This window comes from Ciona intestinalis, chromosome 1, assembly GCF_000224145.3.
Source record: "Ciona intestinalis chromosome 1, KH, whole genome shotgun sequence".
In the NCBI taxonomy this organism is placed as follows: domain Eukaryota; kingdom Metazoa; phylum Chordata; class Ascidiacea; order Phlebobranchia; family Cionidae; genus Ciona; species Ciona intestinalis.
Genome location: NC_020166.2, coordinates 3,059,145 through 3,084,479, shown reverse-complemented (window position 1 = coordinate 3,084,479; position 25,335 = coordinate 3,059,145). Strand labels below are relative to the sequence as shown.

The 25,335-nt window shown below is 34.9% G+C and overlaps 3 protein-coding genes and 1 non-coding gene across 8 annotated transcripts in view; 2 read left to right on the top strand and 2 right to left on the bottom strand.

Annotated features, from left to right (window-relative positions):
- Nucleotides 1–408: 408 nt before the first annotated feature.
- LOC100182150 lies at nucleotides 409–24,805 on the bottom strand. Of its 5 annotated transcripts, none has more exons than XM_026839014.1 (12): nucleotides 24,734–24,805; nucleotides 23,752–23,849; nucleotides 19,379–19,521; nucleotides 18,658–18,803; nucleotides 17,841–17,880; nucleotides 17,164–17,213; nucleotides 16,641–16,686; nucleotides 16,284–16,451; nucleotides 15,695–15,855; nucleotides 14,861–14,983; nucleotides 1,307–1,495; nucleotides 409–889 (listed from the first exon to the last, which is right to left on the bottom strand). In XM_026839014.1, the coding sequence occupies exons 1-12, from the start codon at nucleotides 24,794–24,796 to the stop codon at nucleotides 851–853; spliced, it is 1,266 nt and encodes a 421-aa protein (XP_026694815.1). In that variant the 5' UTR covers nucleotides 24,797–24,805; the 3' UTR covers nucleotides 409–850. The 5 variants fall into 5 exon arrangements, with proteins under 5 accessions (XP_026694815.1, XP_026694817.1, XP_026694828.1 ...); XM_026839016.1 differs by having other exon boundaries at nucleotides 814–889; nucleotides 18,706–18,803; XM_026839027.1 differs by lacking the exons at nucleotides 409–889; nucleotides 1,307–1,495 and adding an exon at nucleotides 6,637–6,672.
- LOC113475197 lies at nucleotides 4,616–8,994 on the top strand. Its single transcript, XM_026839064.1, has 7 exons — nucleotides 4,616–4,899; nucleotides 6,146–6,235; nucleotides 6,996–7,027; nucleotides 7,091–7,166; nucleotides 7,870–7,945; nucleotides 8,572–8,670; nucleotides 8,755–8,994. The coding sequence occupies exons 1-7, from the start codon at nucleotides 4,736–4,738 to the stop codon at nucleotides 8,980–8,982; spliced, it is 765 nt and encodes a 254-aa protein (XP_026694865.1). The 5' UTR covers nucleotides 4,616–4,735; the 3' UTR covers nucleotides 8,983–8,994.
- Nucleotides 21,759–21,825, top strand: mir4093 (microRNA 4093). The gene has a single exon (NR_034488.1). It is a non-coding gene; the product is annotated as a microRNA 4093 (primary transcript).
- Nucleotides 24,806–25,160: 355 nt separating the features above from the next.
- LOC113474608 (GPALPP motifs-containing protein 1-like) overlaps nucleotides 25,161–25,335 on the bottom strand; it is a 1,551-nt gene continuing 1,376 nt past the window's right edge. Inside the window, exon 2 of the mRNA XM_026836372.1 lies at nucleotides 25,161–25,207. Coding sequence (XP_026692173.1) covers nucleotides 25,161–25,207 — 47 coding nt within the window. The remainder of the gene's footprint in view (nucleotides 25,208–25,335) is intronic.

Here is a 25,335-nt window from a genome sequence, read left to right as displayed (position 1 = left end):
ACTCGTAGGCTTGTCGCAGCATACATATTGGTACCTTTTGGTTTTATAAAAGAAGACCCCGTGTAATAACTAGTTGTTCTCGCACAAATAGTGTTAAGTGTTGATAACTAGCTTACCAAGTTGTACAAATTATGTAAAGTATATTGGCGACTATAACTATTGTTAGAAAGGGTGGGGGAGACGTGACACCTTTAGCACATATAATATCCAAACATCCTGAAGGTGTTTTAAACAGTTAACAACGGTTTATGAGAGTCGTAAGGATATGGTTTTATAAATCTTTGAATGTTCTTTGTTTACTAGCAAATGGGACGAGAAAATATAATGAAAAGGTGGCCCATCTTCCTTCACCCTACTATAAATTAGAGACGCTGTCTATAGTGGGCTCGGTAATAAAAACTGCATATATCAAATACTAGATTTTATTGAACACTATATTAAACCATATGTAAAAAACAATCGTGTACCGCTTGTTTTTTAAACTCACAAAATTATTACAGCAATCTAAAAAAACACAATGTAAAAAATTACAGATATAAATAGTAAGTGCTCATAGAATACGGCGATACATAAGATTATAAACAGCGAAAAGATTACTGCACTCAGAAAGGCTATATATATGTCAGTAGGCCTAATGATTTTAGTACAAAAAATACTTGATAATAGAATCATAAGATGCATGGTATATTATAGAATGTGTTGTATCCATCATAGCAGGCATGTGCATAGGAAGACACTAATGTTTTGATTCAAGAGGCATAAAATACTCTATAGTGTACGATAAAGTTGTTTGTACTAAATTATTTTTATTTCTTAAAAAATATTTATCAGAACACTTATGTAGCTTAAACTATTTGTCATGTAATGCTTCGTCTATCATTCCCTTGGCCTGTCGTAGAAATTATAACAGTGTTATTATACAGTATATATAATGTAAAATAAGATACAATAGGGTGGGGAAAGATGGGACACCTTTCCATTCTATTTTCGCGTTCCTTTTGGTAGTAAACAAAGCATGAATGTGATGTGACGTCCTTTATTCCCGCGTCGCCGGAAAGCGACAGTCGTTATAACACGGGTCACGGGTGTTTTGTTTTATACACCTCGCGCCAGCTTACGGAGTTACCATATATGATACTTTGTGAGTGATTACTATTTTGGTATCATTTTGTAAATATTCTTTGTTTACTGTCAAATGAGACGGGAAAAGAGAATGAAATGTCCCATCTTACTTCAACCTAACTAAAAGGGTGGTTAAAATGTAGCCAGGAATACAAACTATATCGCTAAGTTCATTGCCACTTACCCAAACATAAAAAGTAGCTGCTCCAGCGCTCACGTCTCGTATTGATTCTAAGTCTTCGTCTTGTCCAATAATATGTTGAGCTCTTCTTGCTGTAGCAACCGACACTTCGTTCTCTTTAAAAGTCATTATTCGACGTTTTAAGCCCTCTTTACCCGTCTTACCAAGCAGAGATTGAACCGAAGTCCATTTCTGAAAGACAATTTATAATACAACATGAATTTTATTTGTTTCTCATGACTTAGACGTCTTAGAGTACAGTAACGAAAAATAGACTGATTAAAACAGTTTATAGATGGGAAATTAAAACAGCAAGGCAAAGAAACTTGGTTATATAGTAGGGCGGAGGAAGATGGAACACCTTTAGCACAAAGTATCCAAAAAACCTGGTCGTGTTTTAAACAATTAACAATGGTTTACGAGTCGTGAGGATACGGTTTATATTTATTTAAATGTTCTTTGTTTACTACCAAATAAGACGAAAAAATTAAATAAATGATGCCCCATCTTCTCCCACCCTACTCTATTACGGAGGGGTAAGATCCAAGATGGATACTTTAGCACATCATCTCTCATCTTTCCTAATTCAGGTTTTGACAACTAACAACGCTATTTTAGAGCCGTAAGAATACGGTTATGTAACTCAGCAAATTTTCGTTAACGGTCAAACCCGTAATCCGTGATTACATATAATGCTTGACGAACCACACGAATCCCAATGCCTTAGTACGATTGAAGTTGTAAGTCTACAGCATAACATAGTCTTAAAGAGCCTTTGCTTGTATAAGGCAGATTATACGGCCCAGTGAGCTCGTGACGCCGTCCAACAGAAATACAATATATATGTCTATCTTATATAGCGCATGCATAGCCTACTACATGTATTGAGTAGGCAATGGCGTATGAATGGTCAATTATTAGCTTTTTGTTTTAGTAAGATGGGACATGTTTTCATTGTCCTTTCTCGTCTCATTTGGTAGTAAACAAACAATATTCACAAAATTATACCAAAAAAATAATCACCCACAAAGTAACGGTAACTAGTAAGCTGGCACAAGGTGTATGAAACAGAACACCATTGTTATAACGACTGTTGTTTTCCGGCACATTTACAGAGTATATATAACCGCGCCTCCGCGTCTCTAAAAAATCGTTGTTAATTGTTTAAAACACAATCAACATTAGATTTAGGTGCTAACAGTATCCACCTTAACCCGGAGTACTATATTATTTATCGTGTATAAAGACAGTGTAACGCAAAGAGACCTACATGCAAATGTATTGTCAACTCCATTTCCATTTAAACTTAGAACTGATTTATTTTTTTATTAAATAAAACTTTAACATTATTTCTTAAGCGTTTTTCTTCGCACGGAATTTTTTCAGTGAAACATATTTTTAAGGATAAATACTGTTGTCGCATTTTTAAACACTAAGGCGGGTGGTTAAATATTACGTAAAGAAAAATAGTTGTTTTACCACCCAACAAGCGTATGCAACATGTTTGTGTTAAAGAAAAACAAAAAAGTCGACATTGCATTTAGGCCTATACTATATATTCTTAATGGTAAACTGCAGCCTAGCATCCGAAATGCATTACAGGCAGGAAGTACAGCAGCATTAATTATTGATAAGAAGGTAACCCAATAACAGAGGGAATATATGAGTGTGATTGTGGGCGGAGCTTTGATGAAAATATCTGATTCCTGTCACAGACAAAAAACTAGGTATTCAAAATATATTGTATCGAAGGCTACAGGATAGCATTTCTTAATAATCGGGAGGTTGCGAACTAGCCATGGACTAATAATATAGGTTTTATTTATGGATTTAATGTCAGAAAACTTTTAAAGGTTAACAGTAACCACTGAGGCAAGGTAAGCGAAATTTATTGCCGCCTGTTTTCTATGCGCGAGAAGTGGTTTGTTTTTATAGTATTAATAAAGTTTTCGCAAGCGGGCTTGTGGCGGACCTAAATAAGTTACAAAATCCGCACAGTTCCCGATTAGGAATTGATTTCGACCGAAAAAGGATTTATATTAGGAAACACTCAACGAGTATCGTACAGAAAAACAGCGGCAAAAGTTCAAGCCGGTCGTGCTAGCATTTTAAATGGGATAGAGTGTTGAGATAAGCCGTTGCCATGGCGCTTGTGTAAAACAGGTCTCACTCTATGTAATTACGACATAAAAGAAGTGGAAACAGCAGAAAGGAAAGGTAAGATAGGAATTTTTAGGGTGCTTATTATTATCCCGTAAAAGGAATTTCCTGACAGTTCAATCTTAAAGCTGTTGAATACGCGGTACTTTCGCGCAGAATAATTAGTGTATGGTAATATTAGACAAGCTTTATACTTTTTTCTCGTCCCATTCGGTTGTAAACAAAGAGTATTTACAGAATTATATAACCGTGGTCATGCGACTTAGAGCGTTGAAAATTGTTCAAAACAAGATCAAGAAATATATGATATAGTAGGGTAGGGGTAGACGAGACACCTTTAGCACATATTATCCAAATATCCTGATCGTGTTTTAATTAATTAACAACGGTCTATGGGAGTCGTGAGGATTCAGTTTTATAATTCTTTGAATGTTTTTTGTTTACTACCAAATGGGACGAGAAAATTGAAAAAAAAGGTGTCCCATCTTCCCTCACCCTACTATATTTTAGTGCCAACAGTATCCCATCGTACTAGCACTGGTATAGGCCTAAGTTAATAGAGACGTATTATGTATATGCTGCACGTGTTCAAATAACCCGCATTTTTGACAAGAAAATCAAGAAGTGATTCGTTTAGTTATAAAAACAATGGGTTCATAATCTTAAGAGATGAGTCCTAAAAAGTCCATGTTGGCGTATTATTGGCAGCTGATTGAATTTTATTCTCATGTTTCATGCCAGGCTTACATCATGACCTTATGGTCCTGCTGATATTTAATGCAACGGGTAAACGAGATACTACTTGAGAATATAGATTATATTGTGTGCATAGCATTGCAGGTGTTATATATGCGACAGTGCTTGAAATATAGATTAGATAATGTGCACATGTAGGTTCTGCAGTCAGCGATACTGCTTGAGAATGTAGAGAGATTGTGTGCCTATACTATTGCGTTGGGGCTGTATTTTAATGGTAACGTAGATCTTGGTTTTAAAGGATATAGTAGGGTGGGGTAAGATGGGATACATTTTCATTCAATTTTCACGTCGTATTTTGTGGTAAAGAAAGAAAATTTAAAGAATTATGAAAATGTATCATCACGACTCCCGTAGACCGTTTTTAATTGTTTAAATACGATCAGGATATTTAGATATTATGCAATAGGGGGCCCATCTTTCCCCAACCCACTATACTCTAAAGCTATATAGTTTTGGGTTTTAAAATATGTAGTTTTTAAAAATACATTTTTAACCGAAGATTTAAGGCAAAAAATGGCGAACCAGGTAGGACATGTGACACCGTGCTGTAACTGCGGTCACGTGTGTACGACGTCACAATGCGGACGATTTACGTCATCAGAATGCGCTGAACGACGAACAAGCTACAATCCTGTGTTCACATTAACTCCTCCTTTCTCAAGGCTTAGTAATACAAGGTAGGAAGAATTCGTGGGTAAGAATAAGCAAGAATGGGTAAGAACTGTGTGGTATGACATCTTTAGCACATATTATCCAAATATCCTGATCGTGTTTCAAACAAACACAGGCTGGGAGTCGTGAGGATACCGTTTTATAATTCTTGGAATATGTTTTGTTTACTAATAAATTGGACGAGAAAATAGAATGTAAAGTTCCCCCCCCCCTACTTTATAAAGGAAAATCTAGTTAGGCATTTGAAATGTAACATTTAAATGTTGGTATCTCTCTGTTTTGCCGGCTAAACGCATGCGTTAGAGCTGAATTAATATATTAGATGTGTGGCACAGTGGGCATATATAGGAAAAATTAATTACGCATGGTACATTAATGAACAAAAAATAGTCGTATAGTAGGGTGGGGTAAAATAATACATGTTTTCTTTCTAGTAAACAAAGAATATTTACAGAATTATAAAACCGCAGCCCTGCGGTGACTCTAAAAAGCGTTGTTATTTGTTCAAAACTTGATCAGAAAATATAGGAATTAAGAGCTAACGGTGTCCCATCTTACCCCATAGTATATACATTTATTTCGCCCTTCTTAAACAAAAAAAGTCGTTTAACTTATGGACTTATTGCTGTTTTGTCGCATATAGGAATCCAATAACAAAACTGAGTTATAATCACTGCTTGCAAAATATCGATTTTCTGCCAAACGGCTAAACAAATCGGCCAATCATTTCTATGTTTTGTACTGAACAGCTGCGTAGTTTGCACAAACAACAAGACAGCGATTGTTCATTCGCTTTTTACTATTTACAGTGGCTTTTTGAAAAAAGTTTATATCGTACTGTTGCGTGCATAGCATGAATTGCATTACCTGAAACTTAAAAGTGTTATAAAGGATACAGGCAAAATGGGGGGCGTTTTAGCTTTATATCAAGTCGTAACTTTGTACATTTACTAATGGCTGCAATTACCAGCTTTTGTACAAGACATAGGCAAACCAAAAGCATATAATAATACAGCAGTTAAGGTAGAAGCGCAGTTTAGCAGTTCTGTTGTTATTCCCAAACATTTTGTGCAACGGTCATATTTTTTAATTGATATTTTTCTCCAACTTTTTACCGATAGTGTGTTTTAAAACTGTCGTTTTGCTGTTGATCCTTTTTATCGCTTTCTAAAAAAACAAGACCTTCGCTATCGTTTTCGAAGAGATAAAACAGCAATTCGTTAAGTCATGCTAAACCATGTTTTGTTGCAGTGTCAGCAGCGGTTTAAGTTCAGTGTTCACAGAATCACCGAAATGTAGGCGCTGTTTAAATAACGATATGGAAGGCCCTGTATCGAACGGGTAAGTTTTCCTTTATCAATCATACAGTTTATTGAATTAATTATAAATTACCCTATGATAACGCTGTATTAGTGCGCCACTCTAGTAGTATAGTAGGGTGGGGGAAGATGGGACACCTTTTCAATCTATTTTCTTTTCCAATTTGGTAGTAAACAAACATTTAACGATTTTTTTTATAAAACTTTACCCTCACGGCTCCCATAGACCGTTGTTAATTGTTTAAAACACGATCGGGATATTTAGTTATTATGTGTCAAAGGTGTCTCATCTTCCCCCACCCTACTATATTAACTATCAAAATAAACTAAAAATCAAAAGAGTATCAGTATACAAATAGGTTAGAGTATAATTGTATAAACCAAACGTAAACGAATGTAAGTGCTTATACGGTTCTCACAGCTACAACTTCTATGCAGTTATTCTTTTGTTGTATAGTACTGCGGAGTAAGATGGGACACCTTTAGCACATAATATCTAAATATACTGATCGTGTTTTAAACAATTAACAACGGTCTATGAGAGTCGTGGGAATACGATTTTATAGTTCTTTGTTTACTACTAAATGGGACAAAAAAAAAGAATAAAAAGGTGTCCCATCTTCCCTCATTCTACTATATATATGAAAAGACGATAACAAATTAACAAACTCAAACTGCCTTATTGACCAAACCCTATATTTCCCATAAACGAACTAACATGTAAAAACATATAATGAGAACAAATAGAAGAAATGTAATTTATAAGATTTATATATTTTTAGAGATGGTAGCAAAAGAGAACGCTACGATCACGGTTAGTGAAGTTTTGGTTTAATACAGTGACTTATTTACAGTTTAAATGATCTTTGTTTAACAGATGAGTGCGTATTTAACCTTGATAGTTCAATGCAGACATTCAGGCATTCTCTGCCTACACGTTGCCAGCGCTGCAGGTGAATATATACATTTTTGTAATAGGGTGGGGGGGACGGGAGACATAAAAATATGCAGATCATTAAGCATAGATAGATGATTGCGGAGTAAACATCGATCAATTGTGTCTCCAGACCTTTCTCGCTTTATTAAATTAAGCAATCCAAAAAACAACGCTTTAGCACATTATTTCTAAATATCATGATCGTGTTTTAAACAATTAACAATGGTCTATGGTAGTATGTGCATTTAAATACGCGCTTATTTCCAATTTAGTTAGTTACAAAATAAGATACCAAGTATATAGTACTGTGGGGTGGGATGGGGCACCTTTATAGCAGTACATAATATTCAAATATCTTGATTGTGATTTAAACAATTAACAACCGTCTATGGCACCCGTGAGAAAACGTTTTATAATTCTTTGAATTTTCTTTGTTTACTACCGAATGGGACGGAAATAGAATGAAAAGGTGTCCCATCTTCTTCCGCCCTACCATATAGTTGCAAAAAAACAATGTTACGAATAACCTGCCTAGTCATATATTGCCAACAAAAACTAACGTTATTGAGTTCTTGTGCTCTGATTCACGTACATGCCTATGACGTGTGAGGAAGCTAATTTCCAGCACTGTAAAGTCAACTTATTTTAAGAATTTAGTGGTTTCTTTCTAGTGTAAACCAGCGTACCGCATCTAACGCATATTTGTCTTCTGTTTATAGCAAATCCACACCAACTAAACTTCGATGCTCGTTTGCTCACAGCGAACCTGGCTTTTTACCGGTTGATCTTTTACGGGTAAGTCCTTAAATTGCGTATATTGTATTCTGAATTATGTTGTTCTGTAGTCGTTTTTTAGGCATAATCGGTGCACGATACCATGTTTAATATTAGTATATAGTACTATTGGGTAATACGGAACACTTTTACACATAACGTCTAAATATCCTGATCGTGTTTTAAACAATTACCAACGGTTTATGGAAGTCGTGAGGGTACAGTTTTAAAATTCTTTGAATGTTCCTTGTTTACTACCAAATGGGACGCGAAAATAGAATGAAAAGGTGTCCCATTTTCCCCATCCTACTATATGTAAAATAACTGATGTATAACGGGGCAACTTTAACAAGATGTCTTCTAACAACCAGACTTAAAATGGCAAACTAAACGGTACGCAAACTGGGGATTCCTAAACTTACGTTCATATTAGTTTCGTTATCTCTTAGTAGGTTTACTTTTTTTTCACGCGAGAGCAAAAAATATTTTCAATAATTTTCGCTCTCGCGTGCAATATTATAGCAATAGCGTTAAAAACTGGGCCGAGCGTTAGAAAGGAGGCTTTTGAGTTCGGGTTCGGCTCGGCACTTCCCAAGTTTATAACGTCAATCTCCACTTTACCAAGATCGACAATTATATCATTTCAGTTCGGCGGAGAAAGTCTGCGTAACCCATCCGTTTCAATGAACAGCAGTCGGTCAGGGATATTTTTCACTACGGACTCATCGCTAGACAACAAAGCTAAAGTAGGTATTGAAGTCCAAATAAAAAGAGCGGTTCTCGTTGTTTTATTACGGCTCAATACTTGATTTGAACTAACTTTACGACAGGTCGACTTTTCAACATGGGGGGCACCAGGTAGATGTATTTACATGGGGCAAAAAGAGATGAACGTGTATGATATGACAGTAGTGGGAAACTGTATAGTTGCCTCGGACGCAGATAAAGTAAAGGTAGGAGACATTACTAAGAATGTTCCAACATACATTTGCAGAGTTATATATAGTAGGGTGGGGGGAGATGGGACATCTTTAGCACATAATATCCAAATGTCCTGATCGTGTTTTAAACAATTAACGACAGTCCATGGGAGTCGTGAAGGTTTCTAACTAAACTTTGTGGAATTGTATATAATTATTAAATTTTATAAAAAAATACAAAAAAATTATAAATTTCGCAAAATTTGCCGTATTTACCACGTTTTACCAACAAACAACGATGTTTTAAATTCGTAAGGAGAAGAATACATTGACCATCTTACCCCAACCTACTATTTTTAAACTTGTTTTCTATCAAAAGGCTTAAACTTCAAACCATTGGTCTAATAAACAATTAGGCGTTTTTATCAATATACACTTATATTGGTTTATAACGGCTTAATATACGATATAATGGTTTGGGGTAAAATGGTGAATTTTTTTACTGTCTTTTATGGTCCCATTTGGTAGTAAACAAAGTCTAAAATACAGTTCAGAAAATGGAATATTTTGTGCTAATAGTATTCATCTTACCCCACAGTACTATATAACTTCAATATTGATAAAATATGAAGAGTATATTTTCCATGCACATTATTGAGGTCACTATAATGGGTTGCCACACATAAACAAAAATGAAAAGATCCCAAAAAAAAAGTCACCCATAAAGTAACGTCTTTGGTAACTCGTAAGCTGACACGAGGTGTATGAACAAAACACCCGTGTTATAACGACTGTCGTTTTCCGCCATGCAAGGATAAAGCAAGTTACATTCATTTATTCATGTACAGATATACGTGATCGATGCTTATAACAAAGTAAACTCGTTCGGAACACCAACATGGCCGAGATATGGTCGAGGGTTAACTTCAACTCATGATGGAAAAGCAGTTGCTGTTTGTCATTTAAATGAAGTATAGGCTTAGTTCTATTATACTCGATGCTATATAGTGTATATAGTGTATGTCATACTTTATGGCGTTTTTTAACGTATTGGTTTTGACCACTTCATTACCTACATGCTAAATGCTTTCTGATAATAAATATGTTATAAGACAGAATAAGTTTTTTATCAAAATTTTCTATTAGATTTTCATACAAACGTATTGGCCACTTAAAAGTTATATGCATTTTTAAATAAAAAGTGCTAAAAAAATAAAATATTTTTTCAATTGGTTTAAGGTTTGTGTGTACAGTTTAAAAGGAGAAGTTATACAAAGATTCGGGAACGAATATTTCTCTTGTTGTTGGGGAATAACATGCAATAACGACGGTACGGTAACATTTTCAAGTAACATTTACGTCTTATAAATAAAAATTGCCTACTGTTTTAATAAAAAATATTCAAAAAATCTGTTACGTAGTTGAAGATTATGTACAGCAATACTTTAGGTGCTTTTCAATGTATAAAAACTATCACTAATATACGCTTAACGGTTTGGCATTGCTGTTTATATAACGTTTGCTGAAAAATTGTTTTAGACTAGTTATAAGATCTAAAACACGCAAAAATTCAATGAACCGAATATAGTTTCGGTAATGTCTTGGTTATCCTATGTTTTTGGTATGATGTTTATTTTACGATAAATACAAAATGTAAAAGTTAATGTTTATTAGCCTTATAACGTAACATATTGAAGTGATAATATAGTAGGGTGGGGGGAGATGGGACACCTAAACACTCTATTTTCTCGTCCAATTTGGTAGTAAACAAAGAATATTTAAAAATTATAAAATCGTATTCTCACGACTTCTATAGGCCGTTTTAATTGTTTAAAAGGCGATCAGGATACTTGGATATTATGTGCTAAAGGTGTCCCATTTCCCCCTATAGTACTTACACGTCCAGTAAGTGATCGCAAATCTTTACCAACGGGACTAAGAGCAGTCTGAATCGATTTAAGTTAAAGGATCGATGCCTAAACTTGATTTTGTTGATTTGATCTTTAGGTAACTATGTCATTACGGAAAGTAAACGTGGTGTGGTTTACGTGGTCGACGCTTGCGGTCGTGTTTTACGGGAAATCGGTGCAAGAAATATAGAGAAAAATCGGTAGGTTGACCTTCTATAACACAACGCTTTTCCCGACATCTTTAAGGAGAAATAGAACTAGGTAGCCTGTTTTTATGTAAGCACAACGGGAGCATATAAGAAGGACGTTGGTAATTTAAGTCTGTTCTTATGTTACCAAGGCCAACTCAATACAATGAGAACCTTGATCAAGGCATGATGCCAAAATAGAAGTATAAGCGCTTACTTAGATGCATAAGCTAACCAAAAGCATTTTATCTATGTTATATGAGCGTTAAATAAGATTTCTTTCGTTTTCAAAATAGGATTTGTTCATGCCTATAAAACTCTAAAGATGGCTGTACACAGTATCCGGCATGCGAATTCGCTTGCGAAGTCGTATGTAAACCCGTTTCCGAGTTCCGCATGTGGCAGCGAAATCCGGACAAAACAGACAAAACGGACGAATTTCGGATACTGTGTACAGCCATCACCTTAACTCTAAGTTAAAGTCAAACATATACGCTCTATCTTGTGATTTTAGTCATTCACCTATAAGTGTTTAACGTATCTTAACGTATGCGTTGTATAATTCGTAGTAAACATGGTGAATCGTATACAATGTGTAATTTCTCGTTCACTCAAATAACAATGTTCCAGAAAACCGAGTATTAAACCCACAAAACAGCAGCCAGGGCAAGATCCACGAACATTCACAAACCAAGTAAAGTTGTCAGCACCACGTTACGTTGCGACGAATTATAAAAACCAGGTATGTATATGAAAACACTCCCTGTGGTATCTAGTTTCATGTGCATAGTTCTATGTATTAAACTTAGTGGTTAGGGAGTGCCTATGGAAACACTACTAAAAACGGTCACATTTTTTGATGGTGTTATGAACTTAATCTTGTACAGAGGGTATTTTATTGAGGGAAATGAAGCTCTTTTAGTTCTAACATGCTTTGTGTATAAACTAAAATATATTCGTATAAAGTAAAATCGCCTGTATAACCTACTAAAAAAATACTAAAAACTCTCCAACAAAATGTACGTGCAATAAGCTAACTCTGCCCTGAATCCCAGACACTGACGTAGGACGTTACTAGGACAGAACAGAATAGAACGCGCTTTTAAAGTTGATTTGTAAAATTGTAAAACCAATTCATCCGAAACTTGTTGTCTATCAAAGAGACTCAAACATTTTTAACATATTATAGGGTGGGGAAGATGAGACACCTTTTTATTCTATTTTCTCGTTCCATTTGGTAGTAAACAAAGAACATTCAAAGAATTATAAAACCACACCCTCCCGACTTCCATATAGAGTTATAGACTGTTGGTAATTGTTTAAAACACTATCACGATATTATGTGATGAAGGTATGCCGTCTTCCCACACACTATTCTTTTATTTAAATAAAATGTAAATAATCTTAAACAAAACTATGTTCAGATCATTGTCACTGACACTGGACAGAAGAAACCGTTCGTTCTGAATTACGATGGAAAAGTTTGTTTAGAAATAGGCGGTTCAGTGGCTCCAGGCTGCCAGCTCTGTAAAGGTGAGAACTTTTTTTTGCGTTAAAGATTGCATGAATATAGCAGGGTAGTGGAAGCTAATAATATCCGAATATCATGATCGTGTTTCGAGCAATTGAAAACGGTCTATGAGAGTCGTGAGAATATGGTTTTATAATTCTTTGGATATTCTTTGTTTACTATTAAATGGGACATGAAAATAGAATGAAAAAGGTGTCCCATCTTCCTCCACCCTACTATATCAATAAACTTCCGATCGAAGAAAGAGCAACAAAATTAAGTTAATCTTTCGGGGCCACATAGGTGGTGTAAGACGGTTCCTTAAGCATTTTAACTTTCTATTTGGAAGAACACAAATTTTTTATATAAATAAGTAAATATAGCCTGTAGATATGGAAATATAGCTTAAAATAAGCATGTTAATTGTTTAAAACACGATTAGGAAATATAGGTGATAATACAATGAGCGAATAACGTTACCCATCCTACTACACAGAAGGAATGACATTTTATAAGAATAAAAAATCCTATTTTTTCTCAGGAGATATATCTCCTTCAATTCAAGACCATGACGTAACCGAAGCATCTTCTGAATATTCAATATTCGACCAACCGCTAGATGCCAGCACGGAGCATATAATACCGCAAAAACGTGGAAGGTTACACAGATGCTTTTCGTACGTGATTCGTAAACTTACGCGAAAGTCAAGGAAAAGAAGGGATACGGTCCAAAACATAGCAGACTTTACTACACCGATAGTAAAAGAGAACACTAGATCGTCATATCCCCGCGAAGTTTTACCTTCCATCCAGGACTCCAACGACGACGAAATAAGGTTAGATATAAAAACACATGTATAGTACTGTTGCGCCCGATATTTTACTTTTAAAAAGCCCTTTAACATAGAGAACTATATAACCGCGCCCACGCGACTCTATAAAAGCGTTTTTGTAAAAAAACACGATCAGGAAATGTGGGACTAGGTTGTTAACATTACCCTATCTAACCCAACAGTACTATACCAACGATATGTTTAAAATCTTCGCAACCGTATTTATATTTACAGTTTCCGCACATGCGAAGAGTGCGGTGTGGTGGACCCGCGTGGTGTTTGCATTGACGATCAGAACAACATCTTAATTGCCGACAAAGCGCAGCACAGAGTATCCCTATTTACACCGAAAGGCGAATTTATGCGCCATGTGCTGACATACGCAGACGACGTATTCGAACCTCGAATCTTATGCGTTATAAACCACAAAACGTTAGCTGTTGCCGACGGAACTTTAAAAATTAAACTGTTTAATTTTAATGCTGTGTAACATACGTTGCCAGGTGATTTGTGACCCAGTAAAACGCAAGTATTTTCTGACAGAAAGTCCCAAAATTCTAAAACTTAGGTATAAAGAGAACCAGTATTATGGCAAAACACACACAGTAAAAAGTCCTGTACTACCTTGAATTGTTTTATACACCTTCTGGAAATAACTGCCATACAATTTAAACATTTCTTGTCAACGACTATACTTGCTTATCCACACATTAAGCCTATAGGTATAATACAATAACCTGTGAAACTATTTTGTAAATTTGATTAAAAATTCAAACAGCCACAACATCAAAATACAATTTACAAAATATTTACGGTTTTGAAATTTTATCTTTTTTCTGTCTGCATTTCGTTTCTAATTTTTTTACTGTTTTCTGCCAACATAATAAAAGACACGACAAGGTTACTTTCTCATTGAATCAATCCCTGATTGCTAATCTATATTGAGTGAATGTAAAGTTCTGCGCCGTGGCATAGTGGTTAGCGCGCATGTCTGTAACCCAGAGGTAATGGATTCAAAGCTCGACGCTGCTACCATTGTGGGCGTATGTGTCCTTGGGCAAGACACTTAACAGCAATTGTTTCAACCCAGTGTCCACTAATGGGTTGTCCAAATTATCAGCCATACTATAATTAAATGAAAAATATAAATTAATTACCCACAGAGTAACATACATGGTAACGAGATAAAGTTACAGTTATTCATTTATTCGAAGTTGCAATGAATGATTTCAGCTACTAGAAGGTCTAAGAGTTCGAGACAATTTTTTTGGGAAAAACATTTCTTTTTTGTGTATTTACTTGAATAAATACAGCTACTGAGCAATGTTCACAATCCCCCACAAAGTTATATACAACTCGTAAGCGCGCACTAGGTGTATGAAACCAAACATAGTTTTATAAAAAGATGAAAAAATCCCCCTAAAAAATAATCACCCACAAAGTAGCATACTTGGTCACTCATAATCTGGCACGGGTTGTATGAAACAGAATTGCCTTTTTCAGGCCACACGAGGATAAAATAAGTTACATTCATTCACACTGGCACATAATAGAAGTAACAAAACATAAACCTACCTTGGTTTCCTTTTCTTGAACTCCTAATAACAGGTAAGTTGCCACCATCACATTGTGGACGATTGGAATTGGACTTTTGTAGCTCCTAAGCTCGGCAATTGTGCTTTGTTTTAACTCAAGGACCTTGAAAACAATATATGTTAATAAAAATACATGATAATAAAAATATATGTTAATAATAAAAAATTGGCGATTTGGAAAAAATGTTTGTTTTTGATTATTTCTTTCTGTATGACTGAAAATTTAGCCAACTCATTAGTGACCACTGGGTTGGAAAAATTACCAACATGTGTCTTGCGCTAAAAAACATATGCCACACTATGATATTTAAATAAATATGTTTTTTTCTTGTAGTAGGGCAATTACAGCTGTTATAACATCGCTGTTGTGGTTCATACACCTCACGCCCACTTCCAGTTACCACAAAAGTAATTTTGCAGTAAAAAAATGATTTTTATTTTTTAAAGTATGGTTGATAATTGCTATAAGAGACCACTAAGTTAGAACAATTGCTATTAAGTGCCTTGTAGAAATACACATAAGCCCATAAAGGTAACAGCCACAAAATATAAGGGGTTTCAATCTAAGAAAAAGGAAAAGCGATTCAATTAATCTTAAACAACAAAAAAAAATATTTTTATTACTAAAAAAAAACCTTTTTTATTTATTAACAAAAAATATATTTTTATTAACAAAAAAAAATTTTTGAAGGGTATTAGTGACCCCCATACTTCTCTCCCCTTGGCTGCAGGGGAGAGAAGTTTTAATATAAAACCTAATATAAAAACAGCTTTAATTTAATATAAAAACAGCTTTAATATAAAACCTAATTACCTCAATTCTTAATTTCTCAATATGTCGTAATCGTAACAACAACTCATTAGCAGCAGCAACTTCGTTAGAAAGTTCTTTACGATCAAAACGGTTCTTTTTTATTCGATCAATTGTTTCTTCTATCTCAGCTATTATACGGTTTGCCATTGCTTTGTTTAAAGCTGGGGAATGGATTTTATGAAAGAAATTTGAATGAATTATGAATGTAACTTACTTTATCCTCACGTTGCCAGAAAATGACAGTCATTATAACATGGATGTGCACATGTGCTGTTTCATACACCTTGTGCCAGCTTACGAGTTACCAAGTATGTTACTTTGGGGAATTGTAATTATTTTTTTTTGATTTTTTTATGTGTGTGGATAATATTTTAAACAACCCATTAGTGACCACTTTGAGCAATTAAGCTAAGTGTCTTGTCCAAAGACGCATATGCTCCCAATGGTAGCAGTGAGCCCTGAACCCATTACCTCTAGTTTACCAAGGCCCATGACATGACATGCTGTAGAACCTTACCCTCATAGAATACAATGGAATATAGTGCTTAGCCATAGTTCATAGAATATTTTATCTTTTCTTTTTACCAACCTTTTGAGCATTTCAAAACTTCCAGAAGTTTCTTTGCTTTTTCAAGCAGTTCATCACGTGATTGGTCTGACTTCTTTTTCACATAATCACGAATTGATGATTCTAAAATCGGCTGATCACGTGATTTTATCGCTCGTTTGAGATTCTTTCTTTCTTCTGTGTCTTTCACTGTGAAAATTCAGTGTACGAAAGGGTGTATGAAACAAAAGGTGTATGTAAGGTGTATGAAACAAAAAACACTCATGTTATAATGAATGTCAATGCCCAGCCATGCAAGAACAAAAAGTTACATTCATACATTTATTAACTTTTTTAATTAATTTTTTTAGCATAGTTAAGTGGTTTAATGATGCTTACTTTTATTGCCACTATCTGAAGCTGCGGAGTCATCAAGTTCCAAATTCTATAAAAACAAAATATTTTATAAAAATACAAAATAAGGTTACATGCAGTTTAACTGCTTTCTCAGCAATTAGCAAAAGCCATAAGACATTGTCAATATTTTATAATATAAAAACACGCATGTGTGTCCCTTTTATTTTAATTATTATCTAGACCAGCGGTTTCCAAACTTTTCTCAAATTTTTGCCTGGTGGGCCCTTTGCAAATATTTTATTATTTCGCTGCCCTATAAAAATCAAAAAAGGCCAAAACCACACCAATGAAAGAAAAAGCAAAAACTATCAAATGCAGTAAGCTGTTTAATGGGATGGGTGCAATTGTTTTGCTGCAATTAACTCATCAATGTTTGGTTTGGTTTCGGATCACAATCATTGCTTCATTGCGGACACCCTGAAACTGCTATACGAACCCCCATTGCCGGCAAAATCGGTTTGGAAACCGCTGATCTAGAGATTTAGACAGCTTGTATATAACTCACCTCTGATGACTTGTCAGACTTACTGGATGTGCTTTCTGTTTCAGTAAAATCTGAATACAAGAAGTGATAAGAATTTTTTTATTAAAAAATAACTCACATAGATAATTTTGAAAATGATAGACAGTGAGCATAGGGTGTATAATTGCATCATGAGTGTTTGACAAATACATGTTTAACTTATTATATATGAAAAGTCGAAAACCATTTAATTTGGTACAGGAATCCATTTTGTGTGTGGTGATATATAAGAAGCTTATATAATCTTAGGCCATGAGAGGAATGTATATATAAAAGAATGAATAGCATTTATTTAAATTATTTTGGCTCTTCGGTCTTGATAATGAGAGTTTACAAAAGCGAACGGTAAAACAGTTGATAAAACACGCTTATTTAAAAAAAGAAATGTTTTGTATGAAGGCGTGACCGTTACACTCTACGGACAACACAATGTATTATTTCATCTTGGTTCAGGGTGACATAATAGTATACAACAACATAAAAATATGAAAAGTAACGTAAAAGGACAGTCATTTTAACACATTGTTGCATAAAACAAAACTAAAAGTACAAAACCTATTTATAAAAAGACATGACCGCAAAACTTTAATATTGAGTTAGGTGTGCACAAAAAATATTTATTTCTATTTATAAAAAAATACCAAATATAAAATAGATACCTGGACTTGGAGTTATGATTCTGGCACTGACATCTTTTTCCTGAATAAAAAATATTGTTTTAAACAGCAAATTTATTACCCAAAATGGATAGACCCGAGAACATCAACACCAAAATTTAATGTTAAATATTTAATATTATAAAAAAAAAGAATATAAAATTAGCATGGTTTAATATGATCTTTGGGTTAAACCCAGTTTATTAATTATATAGTTTAGGTAATTAATGAATTAGTTGCCATTGGTAGAATGCTGTTAACTTTTGTGAACATATTATTAATTTTTTTTGTCTATTAGATGGGGTAGCGAAGATTTAGAAATATTTTAAACAAACAATAGGATATAGTAACAAAACCAAAACAACAGCTGTTAAAACACGCTTAAAATTAAAAAATATTTACATTTGATTGGAAGAAAATAAGCATGGTCACTACAAACAGAAATTTCAGTTATGTTCATATACCTATAAAAGTAACCTAATTTTTATTTATCCATATGAAAACTGTAATAAAAGTATATAAATTAAACAACGAACAAAGGAGAATCAACACATGTTAATGCAGCACATTTGGTATAGTAGGGTGGGGGAAGATGGGACAGTTTTAGCACTTAATATCCAAACAACCTGATCAAGTTTTAAACAAATAACAACGATCTATGGAAGTCGTAAGGATACAATTTCATAAATATTTGAATCTTCTCTGTTTACCACCAAATGTGACGAGAAAATAGAATGATAAGGTGTCCCATCTTTCCCACCCTACTATATAACATAAACAAAAATTAATTTGTGACACTTTAAATAGAAAGTGTATTTACCAGAGCATTATCTATGGCAGCGATTGGTGCAACAGTTTCAATGCTTACAATATCTTTGTTTGATGCTTTTTTGGGCTCATTAGGTGAGACTTGAATATGAGTTTTAGTAGTTTTTATGGGTGCAGTTTGTTGGTGATGTTTTCTTTCTGTAATGTAAATGAATAGGTAAGTTTTTAAGTACATAAAACATTGATTTTTTGTTCAATTTTAAATGCTCCTATTTTAACTTCTAACATTACTAAAGAGGTTTTAAGTTTTTAGACCGAAAAGTTTAAGATAAAGACAGTTGATATCATATTTTAAAAAAAACAAAAAAACATTTTTCTTCAGAAAAAAAAGAAAGAAGAAAGCTATATTATAATTAGAAGAAGAGAGCAAAGGAAAAAGGCAACACTAATCAATTAGATATGTCTTGGTCTGGCGCAGTGGCAAAGTGTTTAGCGCGCCTGTTGCCGCTATCATTGTGGGCGTATGTGTTCTTTGGTATGACACGTAACGGCAATTGCTCCAACCCAGTGGTCACTAATAGGTTGTCCAAATTATCAAGCAAACATAAAAAAGAGGAAAAAAATCTCCCAAAAAAACACAAAGTAACATACTTCGTAACTCGTAAGCTGGCATGAGGTATAAAACAGGACAACCGTGTTATAACAACTGTCGTTTCACCAGCCACAAGAGGATAAAGTAAGTTACATTCATTTATAAATAGATAAAAAAGCACCTGGTAAGTTTGGGGGTTCCCCACATAAAGGAACCTCTATTTCTGCAAAAGTCAGTGGGGCGTGACGAATAGGACGATGGCTAAGAAAGCGATTCCACCACACGGGGGAAAAGCGAGCACCAAACACAGCTTCAAACATCAACCTGGAAAAAGTTAACAAACATTAGTCGATGTATTGTATTGCATGCATGTAAGTTAAACATCCTGTATGGCAGGGAAATGACTGGGGCAATTGCATGAGTGTTCTGTTTCACACACCTCGTCAAAACATCCTTGAAAATTTGGAAATGCTAATGTTCTTAAATGAATGAATGTAACTATTTATACTTGTGGGGCCGGACAACGACAGCTGTTATTACGCAGGCTTTGTTTCACACACCTTGCGAAAATCTGCTGTATCTCATATTCTTATACTAAAAAAAAAAAAAAAAAAAAAAAAAAAAAAAGAATAAAGAAAGTTTCCTCATCCAGTATAGCATGGGGTTTATGCTTGCTAAGCAGTGTATTCGTTATAAACAGCGTTTTCCTTAGAGTCCTATAGCCTGCCATGCTGTAGTGTAGGATCTCAGCCGTGTAGAATGGAATAGATATACTGCGCTGGTATAGGGCCAGGAACTGGGCGTTAATAAAGTGTGGTCTAGCATCGTTACGCTGCAATGCATATTTAACCTTCGCGGTGTTCACGTTTACTTTAGGGTCAGGCCATTTACTAACCGTTTAATCTAAGTTACAGAAATTTAACCTAAAAGTTACATGCGTGGATTTTTAAATAATCATTGTCAATTTTTGGTCGCCAGACAACGTGCGCGTTGACTATGACGTCATTAATTTCCATACGTTTTTCTATCGGTCGGAAATTAGAAACATAAACTAGGTCTTGCCGTATTGCAGACAAAGCGTTGGAAATACACTAATTGTTAATACCAGATGAGCCACTAAAATATCACTTATAAGCTTGGTTCTCCGTTCTCATTTGCGTGTAAAATAAATATATTTAGTCCGTCCATGCCATTATGTGTATATGAAATATTGTGTAATACCGATTTTTGTGCCATGCGTTCATCGTACTACTTAGCTTTGATTTTAGTATTCGTATTTTTCAGGCGTTTTTTTTTCAGAGCCGAGTTATAATGGTAAAATTAAGGACAGAGAGAATTTAACATTTTGTGACACAAAATCTGTAGATTTTTTTGCTCCTATGCAAAATGAATGAATGTGTTTTATTAATCCTCGAGTGGTGGGGCAAAAACAGTCATTAACACGTATGTTCTGTTTCATACACCCCGTACCTTATTTAAGCTACCACATGTAATTTTTACCTATATACAAGCACGCGCATTAGGAAGGGGAGTTCTTCATTATCTTATTTCCACGGTAAAAAAAGCTATTGCTGTGAGTGAAAAGGGCCTTTAAAACAAAATATATTGTCACCTACATACAATAAAGACCAATATAGTGCCTCATTGCGAGGGTTGTCGCACTATTCTTTAATTTAAATACGATTTAATTCCCAATAACAAATGGTTTAAATTTTAAAGCTTAATGCGCTTTGCATATTGTAGATAATAAATAATAAAGTGTCGACGACGAATGATTTTCGAATTGTTTTTATTGATTTCCGAGAAATACGGATTGTTTTTATTGATTACTAAGAAATACGGAGATAATACTTTGAAAATCTCAATACAGGCAGAGACAATGCGACTTTGATGATTTATTCACAATAGCATTCTTTTAATCTAAGTATAAACAATGTGTCAGCTATCCATGAGACGGACAGCATTTCAAAGTCTGTTGACAGGCTTTTATAAATTACCTGTCGATCAAATTATTGTTAATCGACGCCGATTTAAATCCGCTTGTCGCTGTGCCTGTGTGATTGTTAAACAATGTTTTAGCATCTACAACGAATACAATATACACGATAAATAATGAATTGAAATTTTGACGGATTTAATTTAATTGTAACGGCGGAATTATTTAGTTTTGATTGGTTTGTTGTATTATTCAAGCGACGGCGTTTTATCCGCATAACAGCAGTGTCTATTCCTTCTATTGTGACGTTTGAATACGAAACAATAGAAGATAAACGCGTGGGCACCTTTGCATCCGCTGAATGCAAATATAACAGGCTGCGACGCCTACAGTTTAAAGCATTGGTTCCTTACACCAAGGATATAACAGCTTATATCCAAATGCTGGGATTTTATGTCTGTCGACTTTTGAAGGCGTAATTTCCCGCTTCAATGCTGGTGCACGCATTCAAGTGTCATTGCTATGAACTACGCTGGGTGTCTGCCAATTTTAAAGGCATGGCTATATAGATGGTTTATATTGCATTGCGGAGAGCTATATACCGGTACACGCTGGGTGTCAGCATCTCCGCAGCTTTTGCTGCATTAGTTGCCCATAAAGGGCGGATACGTGATGCAACAAAACTGCGGTTATGTTGGACTACAGGTATTCAACGAAATTCCGGGAAGAGTCAGTTAGTTTGAACTGAGCTATTGACTCGGGGATAAGGGATTAGAATGTAATAGTGGCATATTTTGGTTGTTACAGCTTTCCAGCGACGATTTTTTGAAGGCGATTATATTAAAGGTAAGTGTGGACTGTTGCATGGTGTATAAGTTTAAATTTAAATTGATTTTTATTCCCATTAAATGAAGTTTACCATTGCGTCACTCGCGAGTGCGGTTAATTTAGCTCAAATTTTTCGATAAGCAATGCGAGTAAAAGTTTCTGTTAAAAATCTTAAGTCCGGTTTCAAAATACAGGTAACAAACAAATTCACATTTTTTTTAAAATATTTTTACTGAAGATAAATAATCGCCTTACGGACAAATGTGTATATTTACTTATAAAATAAAATAATTTAAAAAATATTATTTTTTTACAGGTATTCGCGTGTTGACGGCTCTACTTTTACCAAACATTGAATAAAGACGGCAAAACATCTCATAGAGTTGATATAAATACCAAAAAGGCGTGTTGTACTACATTCATACGGCGTGTTTTTATTTGTCGTAATAAACTCGGAAAATTAAATCAGTCGGTATTTTAAAGGAAATAGGCAGAACACTAATAATAAATTTCCTTTTTTTAATAATAATAATAATTTTTTTGTTAAATTATATATATACACCCATTTATCCTCACGTGGCGGGGCAACGCCAGCCGTTTTAACACGGGTGTCGTATTTCATAAACGAGTTATATACCATTTATGCAACTTTGTGGTAAAGTGTATTTTTATAATTATACGATACGTTTATCCGAAGACTACGCTTAGACTTGATAAGTTTGTATGCTGTTACCGCGCGTAAAGTAATAGGTAAAATTAAAAAAACAAATTTAACACTCTGTTCAGACTTTTCATTTGCTGCAACCGTAACTAACATAAATGTATATAGTGTAAGGGTATAATGGCCAATGGGTAGTATAGAGACGTAATAAATGACGTCATAAAATGACGTAAGAAATAGCATCACCCTTAGTTTATATACCGTCGCGAAACATTTGTGGCATTTTGCTATGTAAACAGTTAAATGTACGAGAAGCTTCGTGTAGTATAGTTAGTACTTCGTTTTACTTCCTATAAAAACTTTATATCATTATCAATACAAACACAACGCAGCGCATTTTCTATTAATAAATCTAACGGAATCGAAACTCCACCCACGAGCGGTATGACAGGAATCCTTACTGTGTGGGTGGGGTGGCTATGATTTATGAGTCTGCAGTTTATGTTATAGAGATCGACGTTGTGGCTAGCGAGCCTTCCTCTTGTTAAGGAGTTACGAGTTCAAGGCTTGTCGCTGCTACCATTGTGAGCGTGTGTGTACTAAGACACTTTACGGCAATTGCTCCAACCCAGTGGTCACTCACGGGTTGTCTTTGATATGAATACGATATTCGTATAGTGGAAATAAGAGGTAACACGTGATACAGTATAGCATGATACAGAATGTAACTGAATGTAACTGAATGTAACTGGAAGTAACTACGGCGCCGTAGCACAGTTGGTTAGCGCACCTGCCTCTAACCCAGAGGTAATGGGTTCAAACAAGACTCATTGTTGCTACAATAATTGTTAGTGTATGTTGGCAAGACACTTAACGGCAATTGCTCCAACCCAGTAGTCACTAATGGGTTGTGCAAATTATCAGCCATACATAAAAAGTAATCACCTACAAAGTAATATACATGGTAGTGGTACTAAGCTGGCACGAGGTGCATGAACACCCATGTTATAACTTATAAGTTATAACAACTGTCTTTTTCCACAAGATAAGTAAGTTACATTCATTCAACTGTATATAGATAACAAAGTCGGTATCAAAAACCAATGTTATAAACAGCAATTATAAGCACCTTGCACTTGAAACAGGAATGCAACCAACATGCTCATGATCCAACATGGAAAATTCCCACTGAAAATTTTGAACCAAATAATATCTTCTGTCCATTTCCTAAAAAAACATTTTCGATGTAAAAAACATACTTCTCAACGTCAACCTAAAAAAAATTAATATATATATATATATAATATTACTGTGGGGTAAGATGGTACACCTTTAGTACATTTTATCCAAACATCCTAATCCTGTTTTTAACAATTAACAATCGTTCGTGGTAGTCGTGAGGATACGGTTTTATAATTTTTAGAATGGTGTTTGTTTACTACCAAATGGGATGAGAAAATAGATTGAAAAGGTGTCTCATCTTCTCCCACCCAATTCCATTATTCATCCCCGTCTTACAAGGTTAGAACTTAGTACCATGATGCTGCCACCTATAAGAGTGGGCATGTCCTTAGCAAGACATTAAAAAAATTGCTCTAACCAAGTGATTGCCTTTCGGTTATCCAATTTAGCGGTCATAAAAAAGAAAACAATCACCCACAAAGCATATGGCTGAGTGCCTGAGTTTGTCTCACCAAGCAAGCATAAATATATTCACTCAGTAACTTGACACTAAGGGCAAGCTATATAGGGCTTGATATAAATGTAACTTTGGTTTATAGCATGACTGGAAAACGACAATGTTATAACAAGCCAGCCACGAGTTACCCATAACTTTGTGGGTGATTGTTCTTCTGTTTGGCTGACAATTGAAAATTTAGACAACCCTTTAGTGACAGCTAAGTTGAAGCAATTGCGTTAATTGTCATGCCAAAGCCCCAAAACACATTCCACCACAATGGAGCAGCGACAGGCCTTGAACCCAATGCCTCTAGGTTAGAGGCTGGTACCACTGTGCCACAGCACTGGATAGCCCATACAAAACTCTGCATTTCATTATAGTAATGTAGGCAAATATGAATAATGAATATACTATTTAGTCTTAGTCCTACCTTTATAACTTTTTTCATATCTGAAAATACAACATATTCATCTGAACCACAGATCTGTTTCATTGAAGCTTTTACCTAAAAAACAAAGCACCTTAATAACTTGCATACACACAGAAATCCACGCAGGCCAAATTGAATCTGACACCCATACTTCAAATATAAAATTTATGCTTATGAATCTCATGATAGAAATGATTCTAGACAAATACCTTTGGGTAATGGACCAACTTTGGTCTTAATCTTAGGTCACATGACGTGGCCAACTCTCGCCTAAATTTTGGGACCTACGCTCAGTGCACTGGACAGAAAAAACTAAACCATACAGTCAAATACTATGCACCAATGTTAGGGCAAGAGGTGTATGAAACAAAACACCTGTGTTAAAAAGCCTGTCTTTGCCCGCCATGCCAGGGTAAATAAGTTACATTCATTCATTAAAACACACTGTACTACTGATACATACAGTGTCGCAGCCTGAAAAAAAAGGGGCTTTAAATTAAAAAGACAGGGGGGTACCACTTTAAAATAAAAAAGGGTGGGTCGCACCCTATGAAACCCCCTGTTTGCGTCACTAAATACATAAATGAACTATGAAAATGTAA

Bases quoted from the DNA above. Each gene is read 5' to 3' on its own strand.
- LOC113475197 (XM_026839064.1), top strand. From the start codon at position 4,736: ATGGCGAACCAGGTAGGACATGTGACACCGTGCTGTAACTGCGGTCAC. The intron at 4,900-6,145 runs GTAGGAAGAATT...GTTTTGTTGCAG, and splicing joins TCAAGGCTTAGTAATACAAG to TGTCAGCAGCGGTTTAAGTT. The intron at 7,167-7,869 runs GTGAATATATAC...TTCTGTTTATAG, and splicing joins ACACGTTGCCAGCGCTGCAG to CAAATCCACACCAACTAAAC.
- LOC100182150 (XM_026839014.1), bottom strand. From the start codon at position 24,796: ATGAAACAGATCTGTGGTTCAGATGAATATGTTGTATTTTCAGATATG. The intron at 17,214-17,840 runs GTATCTATTTTA...TCTTGTATTCAG, and splicing joins AATCATAACTCCAAGTCCAG to ATTTTACTGAAACAGAAAGC. The intron at 16,687-17,163 runs GTGAGTTATATA...TTGTTTTTATAG, and splicing joins AGTCTGACAAGTCATCAGAG to AATTTGGAACTTGATGACTC.